Source organism: Somniosus microcephalus, unplaced genomic scaffold (genome assembly GCF_052327205.1).
Source record: "Somniosus microcephalus isolate GS21.2 unplaced genomic scaffold, FLI_Smic_1.0 unresolved_chr4, whole genome shotgun sequence".
Taxonomy (NCBI): Eukaryota; Metazoa; Chordata; class Chondrichthyes; order Squaliformes; family Somniosidae; genus Somniosus; species Somniosus microcephalus.
This window is the reverse complement of record NW_028225182.1, coordinates 28,610,338-28,627,625: the sequence shown is the minus strand read 5'-3', so window position 1 is coordinate 28,627,625 and position 17,288 is coordinate 28,610,338. Positions and strand designations below refer to the sequence as shown.

General features: G+C 47.8%; 2 protein-coding genes across 2 annotated transcripts in view; both read right to left on the bottom strand.

Annotated features, from left to right (window-relative positions):
• Positions 1–17,288, bottom strand: part of LOC147090071 (uncharacterized) — a 52,862-nt gene that overhangs the window by 22,189 nt on the left and 13,385 nt on the right. The gene's annotated exons all lie outside the window — the stretch shown is intronic.
• On the bottom strand, positions 10,728–15,919 carry LOC147090072 (syncytin-2-like). The gene is given in 2 exon segments (XM_085977233.1): positions 10,728–12,136; positions 12,138–15,919. Coding segments are annotated over 2 exon segments (774 nt in total). The 5' UTR covers positions 12,257–15,919; the 3' UTR covers positions 10,728–11,481.

Sequence of the window (17,288 nt, the reverse complement as noted above, 5' to 3'; positions counted from 1 at the left end):
GGACTAAATGGAGAGCTCTTTCAAAGAGCCGGCACAGGCACAATGGGCTGAATGGCCTCCTTCTGTGCTGTATGATTCTAGGAGCCACTCCTAGAGTGGAGTGGTGCCCGCAGGGATCGCTTGGCAGGAAATTGGGAGGAGGTGGTGCACACGCAGACAGCACCTGATTTCGAGACACTGTCCTTTTAAAATTGGCCCTCCACAGGCAAGGAGGGACTCGGTCCCTTTAATAAAAATCACATTGAAAAGAAGAGTCCCTGTCCCTTTAAGAGCCCTCCGCCCACCATTCCCACCTTTTTCGTAAAGTCTTTGAAAGTAATAATAAAAGTTCATGCAGAAAAAATGTGAGTGTTTGTCTGACTGTATTTTAGTGAGTATCTGTGTCTGTGTGTCTGTCTGACTGTATGTGTGTGTGTCTGTGTAGAATAGCATCATAGAATGATACAGTACAGAAGGAGGCCATTCGGCCCATCGTGCCTGTGCCAGCTCTTTGAAAGAGCGATCCAATTAATCCCACTCCCCCTGCTCTTTCCCCAAAGCCCTGTAAATGTTTTCCCTTCAAGTATTTACCTCAATCCCTTTTGAATTATAATATTGAATCTGCTTCCACCGCCCTTTCAGGCAGCGCATTCCAGATCACAACAACTTGGGGTAAAAATCTGTTTCCTCATGTCACCTCTGGTCTTTTGCCAATCGCCTTAAATCTGGTTTCTGTCCCTTCAGCCATTGGAAACGGTTTCTCCTTATTTACTCTCTCAAAATCCATCCTGATTTTGAACAACTCTATTAAATCTCTTAATCTTCTCTGCTCTAAGGAGAACAACCCCAGCTTCTCCCGTCTCTCCACATAACTCAAGTCCCTCATCCCTGGTCCCATTCTCGTCAATTTCTTCTCCACCCTCTCCAAGGCCTTGACATCCTTCCTAAAGTGTGGTGCCCAGCGAAAGCCTAGCCAGTGTTTTATAAAGGCTTAGCATAACTTCCTTGCTTTTGTACTCTATTCCTCTATTAATAAAGTCAAGGATCCTGTTTGCTTTATTAACAGCCTTCTCAACTTGTCCTGCCACCTTCTAAGATTTGTGTACATACCCCCTGAGGCCTCTCTGTTCCTGGACCCTCTTTAAAACTGGACCATTTAGTTTATATTGCCTCTCCTCATTCTTCCTGCCAAAGTGAGTCACTTCACACTTCTCTACATTAAATTTAATCTGCCACGTTTCTGCCCATTTCACCAGTCTGGCTACATCCTCCTGAAGTCTGTTACTATCCTCATTGTTTGCTACATTTCCGAGTATCGTGTCATCTGTAAATTTTGAAATTTTGCCCTGGATCCCCAAGTCCAGGTCATTAATATGTATCAAAAAAAAGCAGTGGTCTGAATCAATGTTCACGTTAAGTTGCGCGGCCACGCAGCGGTCTGGAGGTCCCGCGCAGCCGGCTCACCGCCCTATAAATGGAATAAACGCGCATGCGCGGAAATTTGAATGGGCCGTGCAGCCCATTAAAGGGGACATGCACCTCAAAAAAAAGAGGGAACATTGATCCTAATACCGACCCCTGGGGAACATCACTGTTTACCTCCCTCCAGTCTGAAAAGAACCCGTTCACCACTACTCTCTGCTTTCTGTCCCTTGGCAGAAAATTGGGAGGGGGAGCGAGCAAACAGCACCTGATTTCTCACCAAGCACTCACGGGAGCAGAGGATTTGCCCTACTTTAAATGTCAGTCTCTTAAATATACATTATAAAAAGGGAGACGCTGTCCCTTTAAAATCGGTCATCCACAGGGACGTGGTCCCTTTAATGAAAACACATAGAAAAAGAGAGCACCTGTCCCTTTAAGAGAACCCCCACCACTCCCATATTCTCTTAAAGTGCTTGAAATTAATAATTAAAAACACAGAAAATTAGTATTTAAAAAATTAATTCAGGGAGAAAAAATATTTTTACTCACATTTGGTCCACAGGGTTTCTTGTTTCTGTTTCATCAATTTAAAAACGAACTGCTTTTTTTATGATCAGCCATGATCGCATTGAATGGCGAAGCAGGCTCAAGGGGCCGAATGGCCGACTCCTGCTCCTATCTTTTGTTTCTCTGTTTAAAACAAGTATCTTCTGTCAAATAAAATTAGTTTGAGCTGTAAAATGGGAAAGGAACATTAAAAATAAACTTTCCCAGGCTCACAGATCCTGACCAGGCCCCTTTACAAAATGGCGGCGGGCCGATCCCAGGCCCCGCCTCCGCCTTCACCGCGATTGGTTGGAGGACCAAAGTCCCTCGGTCGATCCTCCAGGCTCCGCCTCCCCTCGCTCATTGGTGGAGAGCTCAGTGTCACTCGGTGCACGCCAGCGACGTCGTGACGTTGCAGGGTGGGCGGTTGGAGCAGGCAGGAAATTAAATTCATTTAAATTAAATCTCCCGTCAGCCTCCTCTGTCCCACTCAGCCGGCGCAAGTCCCGCCCCTCGGGCTCCCCGATTGGTTGGAGGAACCGCCGCCGGCTCGCTCCTCCAGCCCCGCCCACTGGGTGCCACTAGTCCCGCCCCTCGGGCTCCCCGATTGGTTGGAGGACCCGCCGCCGGCTCGCTCCTCCAGCCCTGCCCCGCTCGCTCCCTACTGGTGGGAAGCTGCCACCAATCAGGCCGCGGGCCCGGGTGACGTGTCCCCGAGGAGATCACGTGCACCGTCCAAGTGCCGCCGCTCGGTCCGGGGCCTTGCGGACTCTGAGGTTTTTCTATTTCTCTCGATTCTCTCCCGATCCACCCCGCGCCATTCTCCACCCAATCGGAGCGGAGAAAACTCACTTCGCGTCACCGATCACGACTCTGGAACCGACACCAAGGCCTTTCCCTGGAATGGCCCCGCGCCGACTCCGTCCGGCAGGATCCGAGTGCGCAGGCGCAGCTCCGAGTGGGGGAGGGGGGGTTGGTCTCCTCTGGGCATGTGCGGTCATTACCCTTGGTGACTGGGAGGGGTCGCTGTGCCGGACTCGGCCCAAACTGCCGTCCCCTGTGCGCATGCGCGGGATCTTGGCTGTCAATCCACCAACCGTCAGAAGAGGTCGCTGGTGAGACCAGTGAAGGAAGAAAGACTTGCATTTATATAGCGCCTTTCACCACCACCGGACGTCCCAAAGTACTTTACAGCCAATGAAGTACTTTTGCAGTGTAGTCACTGTTGTAATGTAGGAAATGCGGCAGTCAGTTAGCGCACAGCAAGCTCCCACAAACAGCAATGTGATAATGACCAGATAATCTATCATTTTTTATGTTGATTGAGGGATAAACATTGGCTCGGACACTGGGGATAATTCCCCTGCTCTTTCCCACATTACAACGGTGACTACTTCGTTGTAGTACTTCATTGGCTGTAAAGCACTTTAGGATATCTGGTGGCACTATATAAATGCAAGTCTTTCTTTCCTGAAATAATGCCATGGGATCTTTTACATCCACCTGAGAGAGCAAACAGGGCCTCAATTTAACATCTCATCCGAAAGACGGCACCTCCGACAGTGCCGCACTCCCTCAGCACTGCACTGGAGTGTCAGCCTGGATTTTTGTGCTCAAGTCTCTGGAGTGGGACTATGAACCCAAACTTTCTGACTCAGAGTCGAGAGTGCTACCCACTGAGCCACTGGCTGACACTAAAGAGCAAGCAGTTCTGACGAATGGTCATCGACCTGAAACGTTAACTCTGTTTCTCTCTTCACAGATGCTGCCTGACCTGCTGAGTACTTCCAGCATTTTCTGTTTTTATTAAAGAAACGAGGGAGTGATTGCTGACAGGAAGAATGTTGGGTTGTCCTGCGCATGCGCACCTCCCTGGCGGCTGAGGCAAAACACCAACTCGCCCCCACCTGAGCCGCTCACGCGTACCAGATGTTGCGGCTCCGCATGCATGCCCGATGTTCCAACCGCGGGGTTTTGTGTGCTGAGCATGCGTGTTGTGGACCGATCGGGACGGGCGATTGTAGAGCAGGAGGGAGAGCGCGGGGGCCATGAGCACGTGCGCGGGACTCAGAGTCAACAGAGCACTTTCTGCAGAGCCGGGGCCTTGTGGGTATTACAGCCGCCATTACTGCTGATCCTTTCAACCAACCTGTGCAGCAGCTGGGGCCTGAAAATCAGCTTCACTGCCCCTAGGTTCGGAAAGGGGAAAATTAAACAACAGTTTGCCTCTGATCCTTTTCTGATCTCAATTTACAGGGTTATAGAAGTGGAGCAGTCACAGGCAGGAAGCTCAGACCAAACATCACGTCAAGATCTGACAGAGTCGCTGGATTCATCAGGACCTGAATATCATCGGCCTTTGCACATGGAAGGAGAGAGCAGGGATCGCAGTGATGACAAACCGCACACGTGTTCAGTGTGTGGACACGGATTCAGCCGATCGCCTGGCCTGGTGAGACACGTGCACCGTCACACCAGGGAGAAACCGGGTAAAGGTGGGGACGGCGGGAAGGGCTTCAGTTCCCCGTCTCCATTGGAAGTTCAATGGCGCAGTCACACCAGGGACAGTCTGTTCACCTGCTCCGTGTGTGGAAAGGGATTTGTTTGTTCATCCCACCTGCAAACACACCAGGGAGTTCACACTGATGGGAGACCATTTCAGTGTCCTGACTGTGGGAAGAGCCTTAAAAGCCCTGGGGAATGAAAGCAACGCCAACTTGTCCACACTGATGAGAGACCATTTCAATGTTCTGACTGTGCGAAGAGCTTTAAAAGCCCCAAGGAACTAAAGCTACACCAACTTGTTCACACCGATGAGAGACCATTTCAATGTTCTGACTGTGGGAAGAGCTTTAAAAGCCCCAAGGAACTAAAGCTACACCAACTTGTTCACACTGATGAGAGACCATTTCAGTGTCCTAACTGTGGGAAGATCTTTAAAAGCCCCGGGGAACTAAAGCAACACCAACTTGTTCACACTGGCGAGAGATCCTTTAAATGTTCTGACTGTGGGAAGAGCTTTAAAAGCTCCAGGGAGCTGAAGGGACACCAGCGACTTCACACTGGGGAGAGACTCATGCAATGTTCTGAGTGTGGGAATAGTTTTAAAAGCTCTGGGGCGCTCAAGAAACACCAACACCTACACACTGGGGAGAGGCCGTACACCTGCTCCGTGTGTGGGAAGGGATTCACTGTGTCATCCAACCTGCTGGCACATCAACGAGTTCACACTGGGGAGAGACCGTTCACCTGCTCTGTGTGTGGGAAGGGATTCACTCGGTCATCCCACCTGCTGACACATCAGCAAGTTCACACTGACGCGAGGCCCTTTAAATGTTCTGACTGTGGGAAGAGCTTTAAAAGCTCCAGGGAGCTGAAGAGACACCAGCGAGTTCACACTGGGGAGAGGCCGTTCACCTGCTCCGTGTGTGGGAAGGGATTCACTCAGTTATCCAACCTGCTGACACATCAGCGAGTTCACACTGACGAGAGGCCCTTTAAATGTTCTGACTGTGGGAAGAGCTTTAAAAGCTCCGGGGATCTGAAGAGACACCAATACCTACACACTGGGGAGAGGCTGTTCACCTGCTCCGTGTGTGGGAAGGGATTCGCTCGGCCCTCCTACCTGCTGGTACACCAGCGAGTTCACACTGACGAGAGGCCCTTTAAATGTTCTGACTGTGGGAAGAGCTTTATAAGCTCCGGGGAGCTGAAGGGACATCAACGAGTTCACACTGACGAGAGGCCCTTTAAATGTTCTGAGTGTGGGAAGAGTTTTAAAAGCTCCAGGGAGCTGAAGAGACACCAGCGAGTTCACACTGGGGAGAGGCCGTTCACCTGCTCCGTGTGTGGTAACGGATTCAATCAGTCATCCTACCTGCTGGTACATCAGCGAGTTCACACTGGGGAGAGACTGTTCACCTGCTCCGTGTGTGGGAAGGGATTCACTCAGTCATCCAACCTGCTGACACATCAGCGACTTCACACTGATCATAGAATCTAACAGCACAGAAGGAGGTGATTCGGCCCATCGTGTCTGTGCCGGCTCTTTGAAAGAGCTGTCCAATTTAGTCCCAAACCCCAGCTTTATCCCCAGAACTCTGCAAACTAGTCCTCTTCAAGGACTCGTCCAATTACTGTTTGAAAGTTCCTGTGGAACCTGATTCCAGCATCCTTTGAGATGGTGTGTTCCAGATCTGAACAACCCTCTGTATGAAAACAATTCTCCTCATTTCCCGTATAGTTCTTTTAGTAACTATTTTAAATCTGTGACCTTTGGTTACCGACTCACTTGCCAGAGTGAACAGTTTCTCCCTACTTGCTCGATCAAAACCCCTCATCATTTTGAACACCTCTATTAGGTCTCCTCTTAACCTTCTCTGCTCTAAGGGGAACAATCCCAGCTTCTCCAGTCTCTCCACATAACTGAAGTCCCTCATCCCTGGTACCATCCTGGTCAAACTCCTCTGCACCCTCCCCAAGGCCTTGACATCCTTCCTAAAGTGTGGTGCCCAGAACTGTACACAAGACTCCAGCTGAGGCCAAAACCCTGCAGCTGTACAAAACCCTGGTTAGACCACACCTGGAGCACTGTGAGCAGTTCTGGGCACCACACCTTAGGAAGGATATATTGGCCTTGGAGGGAGTGCAGCGTAGGTTTACCAGAATGATAGGTTTCTGTTACCCAAAGGTATTAAGGGATATGGGCCAAAGGCGGGTGTATGGAGTTAGGTCACAGATCAGCCATGATCTCATTGAATCGCAGAACAGGCTCGAAGGGCTGAATGGCCTCCTCCTGTCCTATGTTCCTAACTAGTGATTTGTAAAGGTTTAGTGTAACTTCCTTGTTTTTGTATTCAATGGCACTATTTACAAAGCCAAGTATCCCATACGCTTTCTGAACCGCCTCACCAACTTGCCATGGCACTTTCAAAGAACATAAGAACATAAGAAATAGGAGCAGGAGTAGGCCAATCGGCCCCTCAAGCCTGCTCCGCCATTCAATAAGATCATGGCTGATCTGATCCTAACCGCCAATCCACTATCACAGAACCATCTCCTGAATCTAACAGAATTAGACACACGAAATAGGAGCAGGATCAAGCTACACGGCCCCTGGGCCCGCTCCGCTACCCACAGGGCCATGACCGATCCGAACCTAGACTCATGTCCAAATTCCTGCCCGCTCCCCGTAACCCTTAATTCCCTTTACTTCTAGGAAACTGTCTATTTCTGTTTTAAATTTCTGTAATGATGCAGCTTCTACAGCTTTTTGGGGCAGCATATTCCATGGACCTACCACCCTCTGAGTGAAGTAGTTCCTCCTCATCTCAGTTTTGAAAGAGCAGCCCCTTATTCTAAGACTATGCCCCCTAGTTCTAGTTTCACCCATCATCGGGAACATCCTCCCCGCATCCACCCGATCCAACCCCTTCACAATCTTATATGTTTCAATAAGATCGCCTCTCATTCTTCTGAACTCCAATGAGTAGAGTCCCAATCTACTCAACCTCTCCTCATATGTCCATCCCCTCATCCCCGGGATTAACCGAGTGAACCTTCTTTGTACTGACTTGAGAGCAAGTATGTCCTTTCTTAAGTATGGACACCAAAACTGTACGCAGTACTCCAGGTGCGGTCTCACCAATACCTTGTACAACTGAAGCAATACCTCCCTATTTTTATATTCTATCCCCCAGCAATGAAAGCCAACATTCCATTGGCCTTCTTAATCATTGCTGCACCTGCATACTAACCTTTTGAGTTTCGTGCACCAGGACCCTCAGATCCCTTTGTACTTCAGTACTTTCCAGTTTCTTGCCATTAAGATAATAACTTGCTCTACGATTTTTCCTGCCAAAGTGCATAACCTCACACTTTCCAGTAATGTATTCCATCTGCCAAATCTCTACCCACTTACTTAGCCTGTCTATGTCCCCTTGCAGGTTTTTTATGTCCTCCTCACTCACTACTTTCCCTCCCATCTTAGTATCATCTGCAAACTTTGATATGTTACACTCGGTCCCCTCCTCCAAATCGTTAATGTAGATTGTAAAGAGTTGGGGACCCAGCACTGACCCTGCGGAACACCACTAGTTACTGATTGCCAGTCTGAGAATGAACCATTTATCCCAACTCTCTGCCTTCTGTTAGATAGCCAATCCTCTATCCATGCCAGAATATTACCCCCAATCCTGTGATTTTTTATCTTAAGCAATAATCTTTTGTGTGGCACCTTGTCAAATGCCTTTTGGAAGTCTAAATACACTACGTCCACTGGTTCCCCTTTATCCACCCTATATGTTACTTCCTCAAAGAACTCCAGCAAATTTGTCAAACATGACTTCCCCTTCATAAAACCATGCTGACTTTGTCCTATTAAATTATGATTATTCAAATGTCCTGTTACTGTCTCCTTAATAATGGACTCCAAAATTTTACCTACCACAGATGTTAGGCTAACCGATCTATAGTTTCCAGCCTTCTGTCTACTGCCCTTTTTAAATAAGGGTGTTACATTAGCAGTTTTCCAGTCTGCCGGGACCTTTGCCGAGTCCAGGGAGTTTTGGAAAATTATTACCAATGCATCCACAATCCCTACCGCCACTTCCCTCAAGACCCTAGGATGTAAGCCATCAGGTCCAGGTGATTTATCCGCCTTGAGTCCCATTATTTTACCGAGTACCACTTCCTTAGTGATTTTGATCGTGTTTAGCTCCTCCCCCCCTTTAGCCCCCTGTTTGTCCAGTGTTGGGATATTCTTAGTGTCTTCTACTGTAATGACTGATATAAAATATTCATTCAGTGTTTTTGCCATCTCCATATTTCCCACCATTAATTTCCCGGTCTCATCCTCTAAGAGACCAACATTTACTTTAGCCACCCTTTTTCTTTTTATATAACTATAAAAACTCTTACTATCTGTTTTTATATTTTTTGCTAATTTACTTTCATAATCTATCTTCCCTTTCTTAATCAATCATTTTGTTATTTTTTGCTGTCTTTTAAAGTTTTCCCAATCCTCTATCCTCCCACTAGATTTGGCTACCTTATATGCCCTTGTTTTTAGTCGAATACTATCCTTAATTTCTTTACTTACCCACGGATGGCTCTTTTCTTTTACACCCTTTTCTTCTCAGTGGAATATATTTTTTTTGGAAGTTGTAAAATAACTCCTTAAATGTACACCACTGATCATGTATCGTCTTACTCTTTAATCTATTTTCCCAATCCACTCTACTCAATTCCGCTCTCATACCTTCATAGTCTCCTTTATTCAAGCTTAGCACGCTTGTTTGAGATCCAACCTTTTCACCCTCTAATTGAATATGGAATTCAACCATGTTATGGCCACTCATTCCAAGGGGATCCTTTACTAGGACATTTTTAATTAAGACTTGTGAATGTGGACCCCCAGGTCCCTCTGCTCTTGCACCCCCTCAAACTAGTCCCATTTAGATTATACGGCCTCTCCCTGTTGTTTCTCCCAAAGTGCATCACTTCACACTTATCCTCATTTAATGTCATCTGCCTTGTGTCTGCTCATTTCACAGTCTGTCTCTGTCCTTCTGAAGTCTGCTACTACTACACTCTCAAAACTTGGCAACATAGTAAATAGTATCATCCGTAAACTTTGAAATTGTACACCTATACCCAAGTCCAGGTCAGTTATATATAACAAGAAAAGCAATGGTCCTAATCCCGACCCCTGGGGGAACCCACTGCATACTTCCCTCCAGTCAGAAAAACATCCCTCAGCACTGCTCACTGCCTCCTCTCCCTTAGCCAATTAGCAGGAGTGGGCCATTCGGCCCCTCGAGCCTGCTCCACCATTCAATAAGATCATGGCTGATCATCGATCTCCATATCCCTTGATTCCCCCAGAGTCCAAAAATCTATCTGTCTCAGCCTTGAATATACGTATAGGTGTGATAACCAGACGGGCTTGTGGTTTTGTATCTGTCTTCACAGTAGAAGACACAAAAGCATACCAAAGATGGTGGGGAACCACGGGTTCAATGAGGGTGAGGAACTTAATGTAAAGTACTAGAGAAACTAATGGGACTAAAGGCCGACAAATCCCCTGGACCTGACTGGCTACATCCTCGGGTTCTAAAAGAGGTGGCTGAAGAGACAGTGGATGCATTGGTTTTGATCTTCCAAAATTCCCGAGATTCTAGAACGGTCCCAGCGGATTGGAAGGTTGCAAATGTAACACCGCTATTCAAGAAAGGAGGGAGAGAAAAAACAGGGAACGACAGGCCAGTCAGCCTGACATCAGTCGTTGGGAAAGTGCTGGAATCCATTGTTACGGAAGTTGTATCAGGGCACTTAGAAAATCATAACATGGGTAGGCAGAGTCAACATGGTTTTATGAACGGGAAATGGTGTTTGACAAATTTATTAGTTATTTGAGGATGTAACTAGCAGGGTAGATAAAGGGGAACCAGTGGATGTAGTATATTTGGATTTCCAAAAGGCATTCGACAAGGTGCCACATAAAAGGTTATTACACAAGATTAGGGCTCACGGGGTTGGGGGTAATATAGTAACATGGATAGAGGATTGGTTAACGGACAGAAAACAGAGAGTAGGGATAAACAGACCTTTTTCAAGTTGGCAGGCTGTAACTAGTGGGGTGCCGCAAGGATCAGTGTTGGGACCTCAGCTATTTACAATCTACATTAATGACCTAGATGAAGGGACTGGAAGAACCGGGTTTTTCTGGTCCTCTTCTTGAGTTCCGTAGTACGAAGAATTCCAGGCTCGAGGGTTCGGAGAGTTAAAACAACATCATTTTATTCATTACTGTTCGGAGTGGTCATACAGCATATCGACAGTACATTCGTGTCCCGAGGGTCACACCGGGTTAGACACGTGGTGCCAGCATTTACGTCCCCGGGAGATGTCTGACCCTCTTGATGTTCCACACGCCTTCTGGCTAAGAGAGAGAATACCTGTGGGGAAGCCCCTATTATACCGTTGGACAAGGGTCACTACATCACTTCCCTGGCAACAAATGTTTCCTTACATCACTTCCCTGGCAACAAGCGTTCTCCAATAAGGGGTCACTCAAGCCCTTTCGGTTTGACCATGATCTGGTCTTCAGTCTGGCAGGCAAGTCCTGACTTGCCTCACTGCTGTGGGCACCGAACAATGGCTAGTCAATCATTCTCTAGTCAGCAGTTAGGCTTTTTCAGTGGCCCTGATCTGGTCGTTAGCACTTCGTTAACACTTGGCCTCAGGCTGAGGCAGATTCTCTCTGTTCTGCTAGCTTTTGCACTCTGCAAAGCTGGGGCTGCTTTTTAATCTAATCTAGACTTTTCTTGTGTGAAGCCATTTTGTAAGCCAATTCATTGTCCATTTTATTCACGTTTCCACATCCCTCCCTTTGATCCTTTATACAATCTACAAGAATCATTATATACAAGGTATCCTCTTGATAGTGCACTTTATCAAGAACATACCCTGTGGCTCCGTTTTGTTTGTGTTCTGGCCATGAACACAACCAAAAGGGTTTTAATTTCGAATTTACAGATAACTGTGTAGGACCGAACAGGCTTCCTCTGGGGGTTCCCCCTGCTTTGCTGTGTCTACTTCTACCCTAATTCGGGAGAGGCGAGGGGGTATAGTAGCTCCTGCACGACTTATACAACATTTGATAATATTTACAAAAATAATAATTCCCAGAATTACACCACTTATAACAATCAAACCATACAGTAATTTCTGTCCCAATGTTTTCAGCCATGTAAACCATCCTTCACCCCCTCCGGCTTCAATGAAGTCGGCCAGTTGATTTTTAATCTTGTCTACAGCGTCTTGGATATTTTGTCTCTCACTATTGATGTTTGTAATGCATTTGTCTCCTATAATCATACACACACCTCCCTCTTGTGCCAAGAGGTAGTCCAAAGCATATCGGTTTTGCATGCTAAAAAGACGTAGGGTTGCCATTTCCTTATTTATGGCGGTTAATGCTTTAATGGTGCTATTGCCCAGGAGGGTGATTCCACACATTAGATAATTCCTATTCTTGGCTGCTATCACTCCTGCGCCCCCTCCCAATGATATGGCCGATAGAATACCCCACCCTACTGAGCTACCCAGTGTGGTCGGATCTCGCCAATCAGCACAGAACTCCTCGGAGACTGCCCGGCATTTCCGTCTGGATGGTGTACTGGTGGGGCAGGGAACAGCTACGGGGGCGATTACTCCTACTGCGAAGAGAGAGGGGAGTTTTGGCGTCGCTGTTGTATACGTTCCATTGAGGAGGAACGCAAACCCGTGCTTCGCTCGGCAACATTTGACTTCCCGGTTATCAACCTTCGCAAACTGTGTATAATAATAGTTAAGGGGGTCATTTGAGTTTCCCCCAGACCCGGACAGCTGGAATGTATCAAATGGGAAGATCCATTTATCGGATGATACATGGGTCCCGTTACACTGACCACAAATGAATTGTCTTCCTGCTGTGACATTAAAGCACCTTGTTCCTCGCATGTACAGGCCAGCTGGCCCCTGTGTACCTGACAGTGGTGTCGGGCACATTGTTGCTGTATGCAGGTATTGTCCTGGGGGACAAGGGCATATACGCATCCCCATCCTTTACCTGTAAAACACGGGATAGCTACCTGACGTTGTGCAATTCCCACCCACGAGCCCTCGGCAACCGGGGTCTGTTGAGCTTATTAGCCGCACGCATTGCCCCCGAACACCCTGGCTATATCGACCCGTCTGGCCCTTGCATGTCTGTTTCATTGTGTCGGCGGTATATAGTGGGAGGGGTTGCCAACCTGGTGTGGCTGCAAACCAAGATTCCACTGATGTGGCCAGGGGGTAGCATACACTCCGGTCTCCGTGTATCTGTAGGTGGGTCTGATAAAATAAGTTATTCTCTATACCTCCTACCCATGTTAGAAAAGGGGTAAAGGAGATGGCCAGCAATATGTTGATGGGAATCATGGTACACAATAAGTCCAATTTATTCTTCTGTTGGGGCTCCTGTCGGATCCCTTTTCACGTGTGTCGCGTGTATCCAAGCTTTTTTTCCTTGTACTTTCACGGCTGCACCGGTGGTCAACAGGATGACATACGGACCTTCCCACTTGTCTTCCAGGGGGGCTGGCTTTATTTTCTTTACCCAAACTTGTAGCCCGGGGACTAAACTGTGTCCTCCCGGTGGGGGTTCTTGCCAAGCTGCGCTGACCTGTTGGGAAGCAAAACTGACAGCATCTGTTAGATCTTTGCAATACTTTAGTACTGTGTCACTTAGAAGGTGAATGTCAGCCCTACGTAGATCTATTGTTCCGGGTAGTGACATTGGTCTACCGGTAACGACCTCATAGGGGCTGAGTCCAGTGGTCCTATTCGGGGTGGCTCGAATACTACATAGGACAAGGGGTAGGGCCTGAGGTCATGGCACTCCTTCAGAGTGATACTTAGTGAGCCGTTGTTTAATTGTCCTGTTTGCTCTTTCCACTTGTCCCGATAATTGGGGGTGGTATGGGCAATGCAATGACCATTGTAAGATGATGTCTTCTCCGCTGGCCCCTAAGGCTTTCTCAGTTTTTCCATCTAGCGAGCAGTCTTGGGCATATTGTGTGGGGAAGACCGTCAATTCTGCTCCTGTATCCAATAGGCAGTCTACTTTCAGTGGGGGTGAGTTATCTGTTTTTCCCACCAACAAAGTCATATAGAGGCCGTCCCTGGCTTGGGTGATTAAGGCTCTCAGTTGCCAAGGTATCTCTACCTTCGGGGGTTCGTTGGTGGGGTCTATTGGTTTTTTGAATGCTGTCGGGCCATGCTGTCGAAGGTTTCCCTTCCGGTGGAGTTTGAGCTCCGGTACATTTCTACCATCGCCATCTCTCCAGGGCTAAGGGTCGGTGGGGAGGGGGTAATTGCCTGGGTGTCATACAGGCCGGCGGCGCCCAGGGTCTGCCACGGATTTGTGCCTGGTTGATTATCTGGGACTGCCTGTCCTTGCCATTGTCCTCCCCCACCTCTTCCTCCGTTATTGCTTCTTCCTCTACCCCTGTTGCCCACTCGGCATGTTCTAGCCCAGTGTCCCTCTTCCCCACATTTGTAGCAAGTGCCTGGTTTCTTATCTGGGTTTCCCCAGGGGGGTGCAGAGCTTGCTCGCTCCGGGGGGTTTAGTTTCATGACTCGGAGATTGGCACAGTGTTCTCTATCCTGGGTTACGGCTTGTTGGGTCAGGTTCGCAAAAGAAACTGCATTTGTCTTCCAGCTTGCCATTGTTAATTTTACCAATTTTGCCAGGTCAGGTCTCAAACCATTCATAAATGCGTTTTTCAATGGTTCATGGGTGCAGGCATCCACCTCTGCTTTGGTATTCTGTCCCATGCCAGAGTACTCTACCCACTGGCTAGCAAAACGAACGGCAAAGTCATTGGGGTCTTCTTTTTCTTTTTGGACACAGGAGGCTATTTTGGACCAGTCTGGATTGGTCGGGCCCCTTTCCTGTAGCCAATTTCTAATGGCCGTCCACCCTTCTGTCCTATCGGCTTCTGATTCTATCAGAGCTAGGTCAGGGGGGACTATTAGGACTGGTGGTGCTGGAGGTGGTACGGCAGGGAGTGCGGCTCCGGCAGCTGGAGGTGGGTTGGCTGCTTGGTGCGCCGCTAATGCCACTTGGTGTGCTTGTCTGGCTGCGTTAAGTAGGGCGTTTGCTCGTCTGGTGACGGCCATATTTACTATTGCCGTCAGGGCGGCCGACTCTCTTGCGCTAACTACTACTGCTATAACCTGGCATCCATCAAATGGGTGCAGGTTATAGATTGTTCTTTTTCATTCCAGGAACTGCCAGGCTTTTACTCCGCTTTTCTTTGCGTGCGGCATATCAGTTGCCCATTGATCTATATCTTTTGGGTTGGCCGGGTAGTAGGTATAAATTCGGAGATTTCGGCCGCCTACTTCATGTTTTTGTAACCTGATGGGGGCAAGGCGTGGGGGTGGTTTTTTGGTTATATCTTCTTCGTCTGATGGGTCCGTAAGAGGGGTATTTATTTTAGCAATATGGGCTTCGTTTGACCGGGGTTGGAGCGTGGGCTGTTCATATGCCGGAGGGGCTGTAGGGGGCGCTGCAGGATAGGTAGGATACAAGGGTGTTGGAGTAGTCGTCACCACTCCGGGATTTTCCCTATTTTCCCTGTGTATCTCCCTTTGTTTCTTGGTTTTTGCCTTCCACTTTTCTGCTCTTTCGTTTGCTTTTTCAAGGCATTTTTGGTGTTTCTCTAACTCGGTTTTGTATTTTGTTATCTGTTCATGGAGAGCTGCTTTTTGTTCTTTCTCTTTGGCCTCTGCCGCCTTCCGAGTTATTTCCCCTCTCTGCCTACACTGTTTCAAGGTGGCCAATACCCAGCCCGTTTTTCTTTTCCCTCCTTTCATACGGGTGGTCTTGCCCCATGCTCTTTTTATATCATCAAGGGACCATTGTCCTTTTGAGGCACCAAATTTTTGTTCGATCTTATATTCATGTTGTGGGACATCGAATGTACTTTCTATATACTGCTTGAGTTGGATTACTATTTCATCTAACGTGGTCTCAGGAGGGGCTCTGCCTCCTTTTTCCGTCGTTGGTTTTCTACTTGGTTCCGTCATGTTGCCACAGGTCGTAGACTTAACGAATAAGTTTAAAATAGACTAGAGTCGTCCCGGACTCCGCCGCGTGCTAGCTAGCAATGGGACCTGTGCCACAGGTCGTAGACTTAACGAATAAGTTTAAAATAGACTAGAGTCGTCCCGGACTCCGCCGCGTGCTAGCTAGCAATGGGACCTGTGCTCCTGTTGCCACAGGTGATAGACTTAATGAATAAGTTTAAAATAGACTAGAGTCGTCCCGGACTCTGCCGCGTGCTAGCTAGTAATGGGACCTGTGCTCCGTTAACCGCCAGCCAGAGGGTACGCTACCCGGTTGGTTTGTTCAATAAAGATCGCAGAGACAGGGTGCAAAAAGGGCACAATAAATTCCAGTGCTTACCTTTTTCCCCTTTCTTGATGTCTTGCGATCCTGCCGACTACGCCAAGTTGTAAGAACCGGGTTTTTCTGGTCCTCTTCTTGAGTTCCGTAGTACGAAGAATTCCAGGCTCGAGGGTTCAGAGAGTTAAAACAACATCATTTTATTCATTACTGTTCGGAGTGGTCATACAGCATATCGACAGTACATTCGTGTCCCGAGGGTCACACCGGGTTAGACATGTGGTGCCAGCATTTACGTCCCCGGGAGATGTCTGACCCTCTTGATGTTCCACACGCCTTCTGGCTAAGAGAGAGAATACCTGTGGGGAAGCCCCTATTATACCGTTGGACAAGGGTCACTACATCACTTCCCTGGCAACAAGTGTTTCCTTACATCACTTTCCTGGCAAGAAGCGTTCTCCAATAAGGGATCACTCAAGCCCTTTCGGTTTGACCATGACCTAGTCTTCAGTCTGGCAGGCAAGTCCTGACTTGCCTCACTGCTGTGGGCACCGAACAATGGCTAGTCAGTCATTCTCTAGTCAGCAGTTAGGCTTTTTCAGTGGCCCTGATCTGGTCGTTAGCACTTCGTTAACACTTGGCCTCAGGCTGAGGCAGATTCTCTCTGTTCTGCTAGCTTTTGCACTTTGCAAAGCTGGGGCTGCTTTTTAACCTAATCTAGACTTTTCTTGTGTGAAGCCATTTTGTGAGCCAATTCATTGCCCATTTTATTCCCATTTCCACATCCAAACCATTTTTGTAAGCCAATTCATTGTCCATTTTATTCACGTTTCCACAGGACCGAGTGTAATGTATCCAAGTTTGCTGATGATACAAAGCTAGGTGGGACAGTAAGCTGTGAGGAGAACACAGAGTCTGCAAAGGGATATAGATAGACTAAGTGAGTGGGCAGTAAGGTGGCAGATGGAGTAAAATGTAGGGAAATGTGAGGTTATTCACTTTGGTAGGACGAATCGAAAAACTGAATATTTTTTAAATGGTGAGAAACTTTCAAATGTTGGTGTTCAGAGAGATTTGGGTGTCCTCGTGCAAGAAACACAGAAAGCTAGCGTGCAGGTACAGCAAGCAATAAGGAAGGCAAATGGCATGTTGGCCTTTATTGCGAGGGGGCTGGAGTATAAGAGTGAGGAAGTCTTGCTCCAATTGTACAGGGCCTTGGTGAGACCACACCTGGAGTACTGTGCACAGTTTTGGTCTCCTTATCTAAGGAAGGATATACTTGCCTTTGAGGCGGTGCAACGAAGGTTCACTAGATTGATTCCTGGGATGAGAGGGCTGTCCTATGGTGAGAGATTGTGTAGAATGGGCCGATACTCTCTGGAGTTTAGAAGAATGAGAG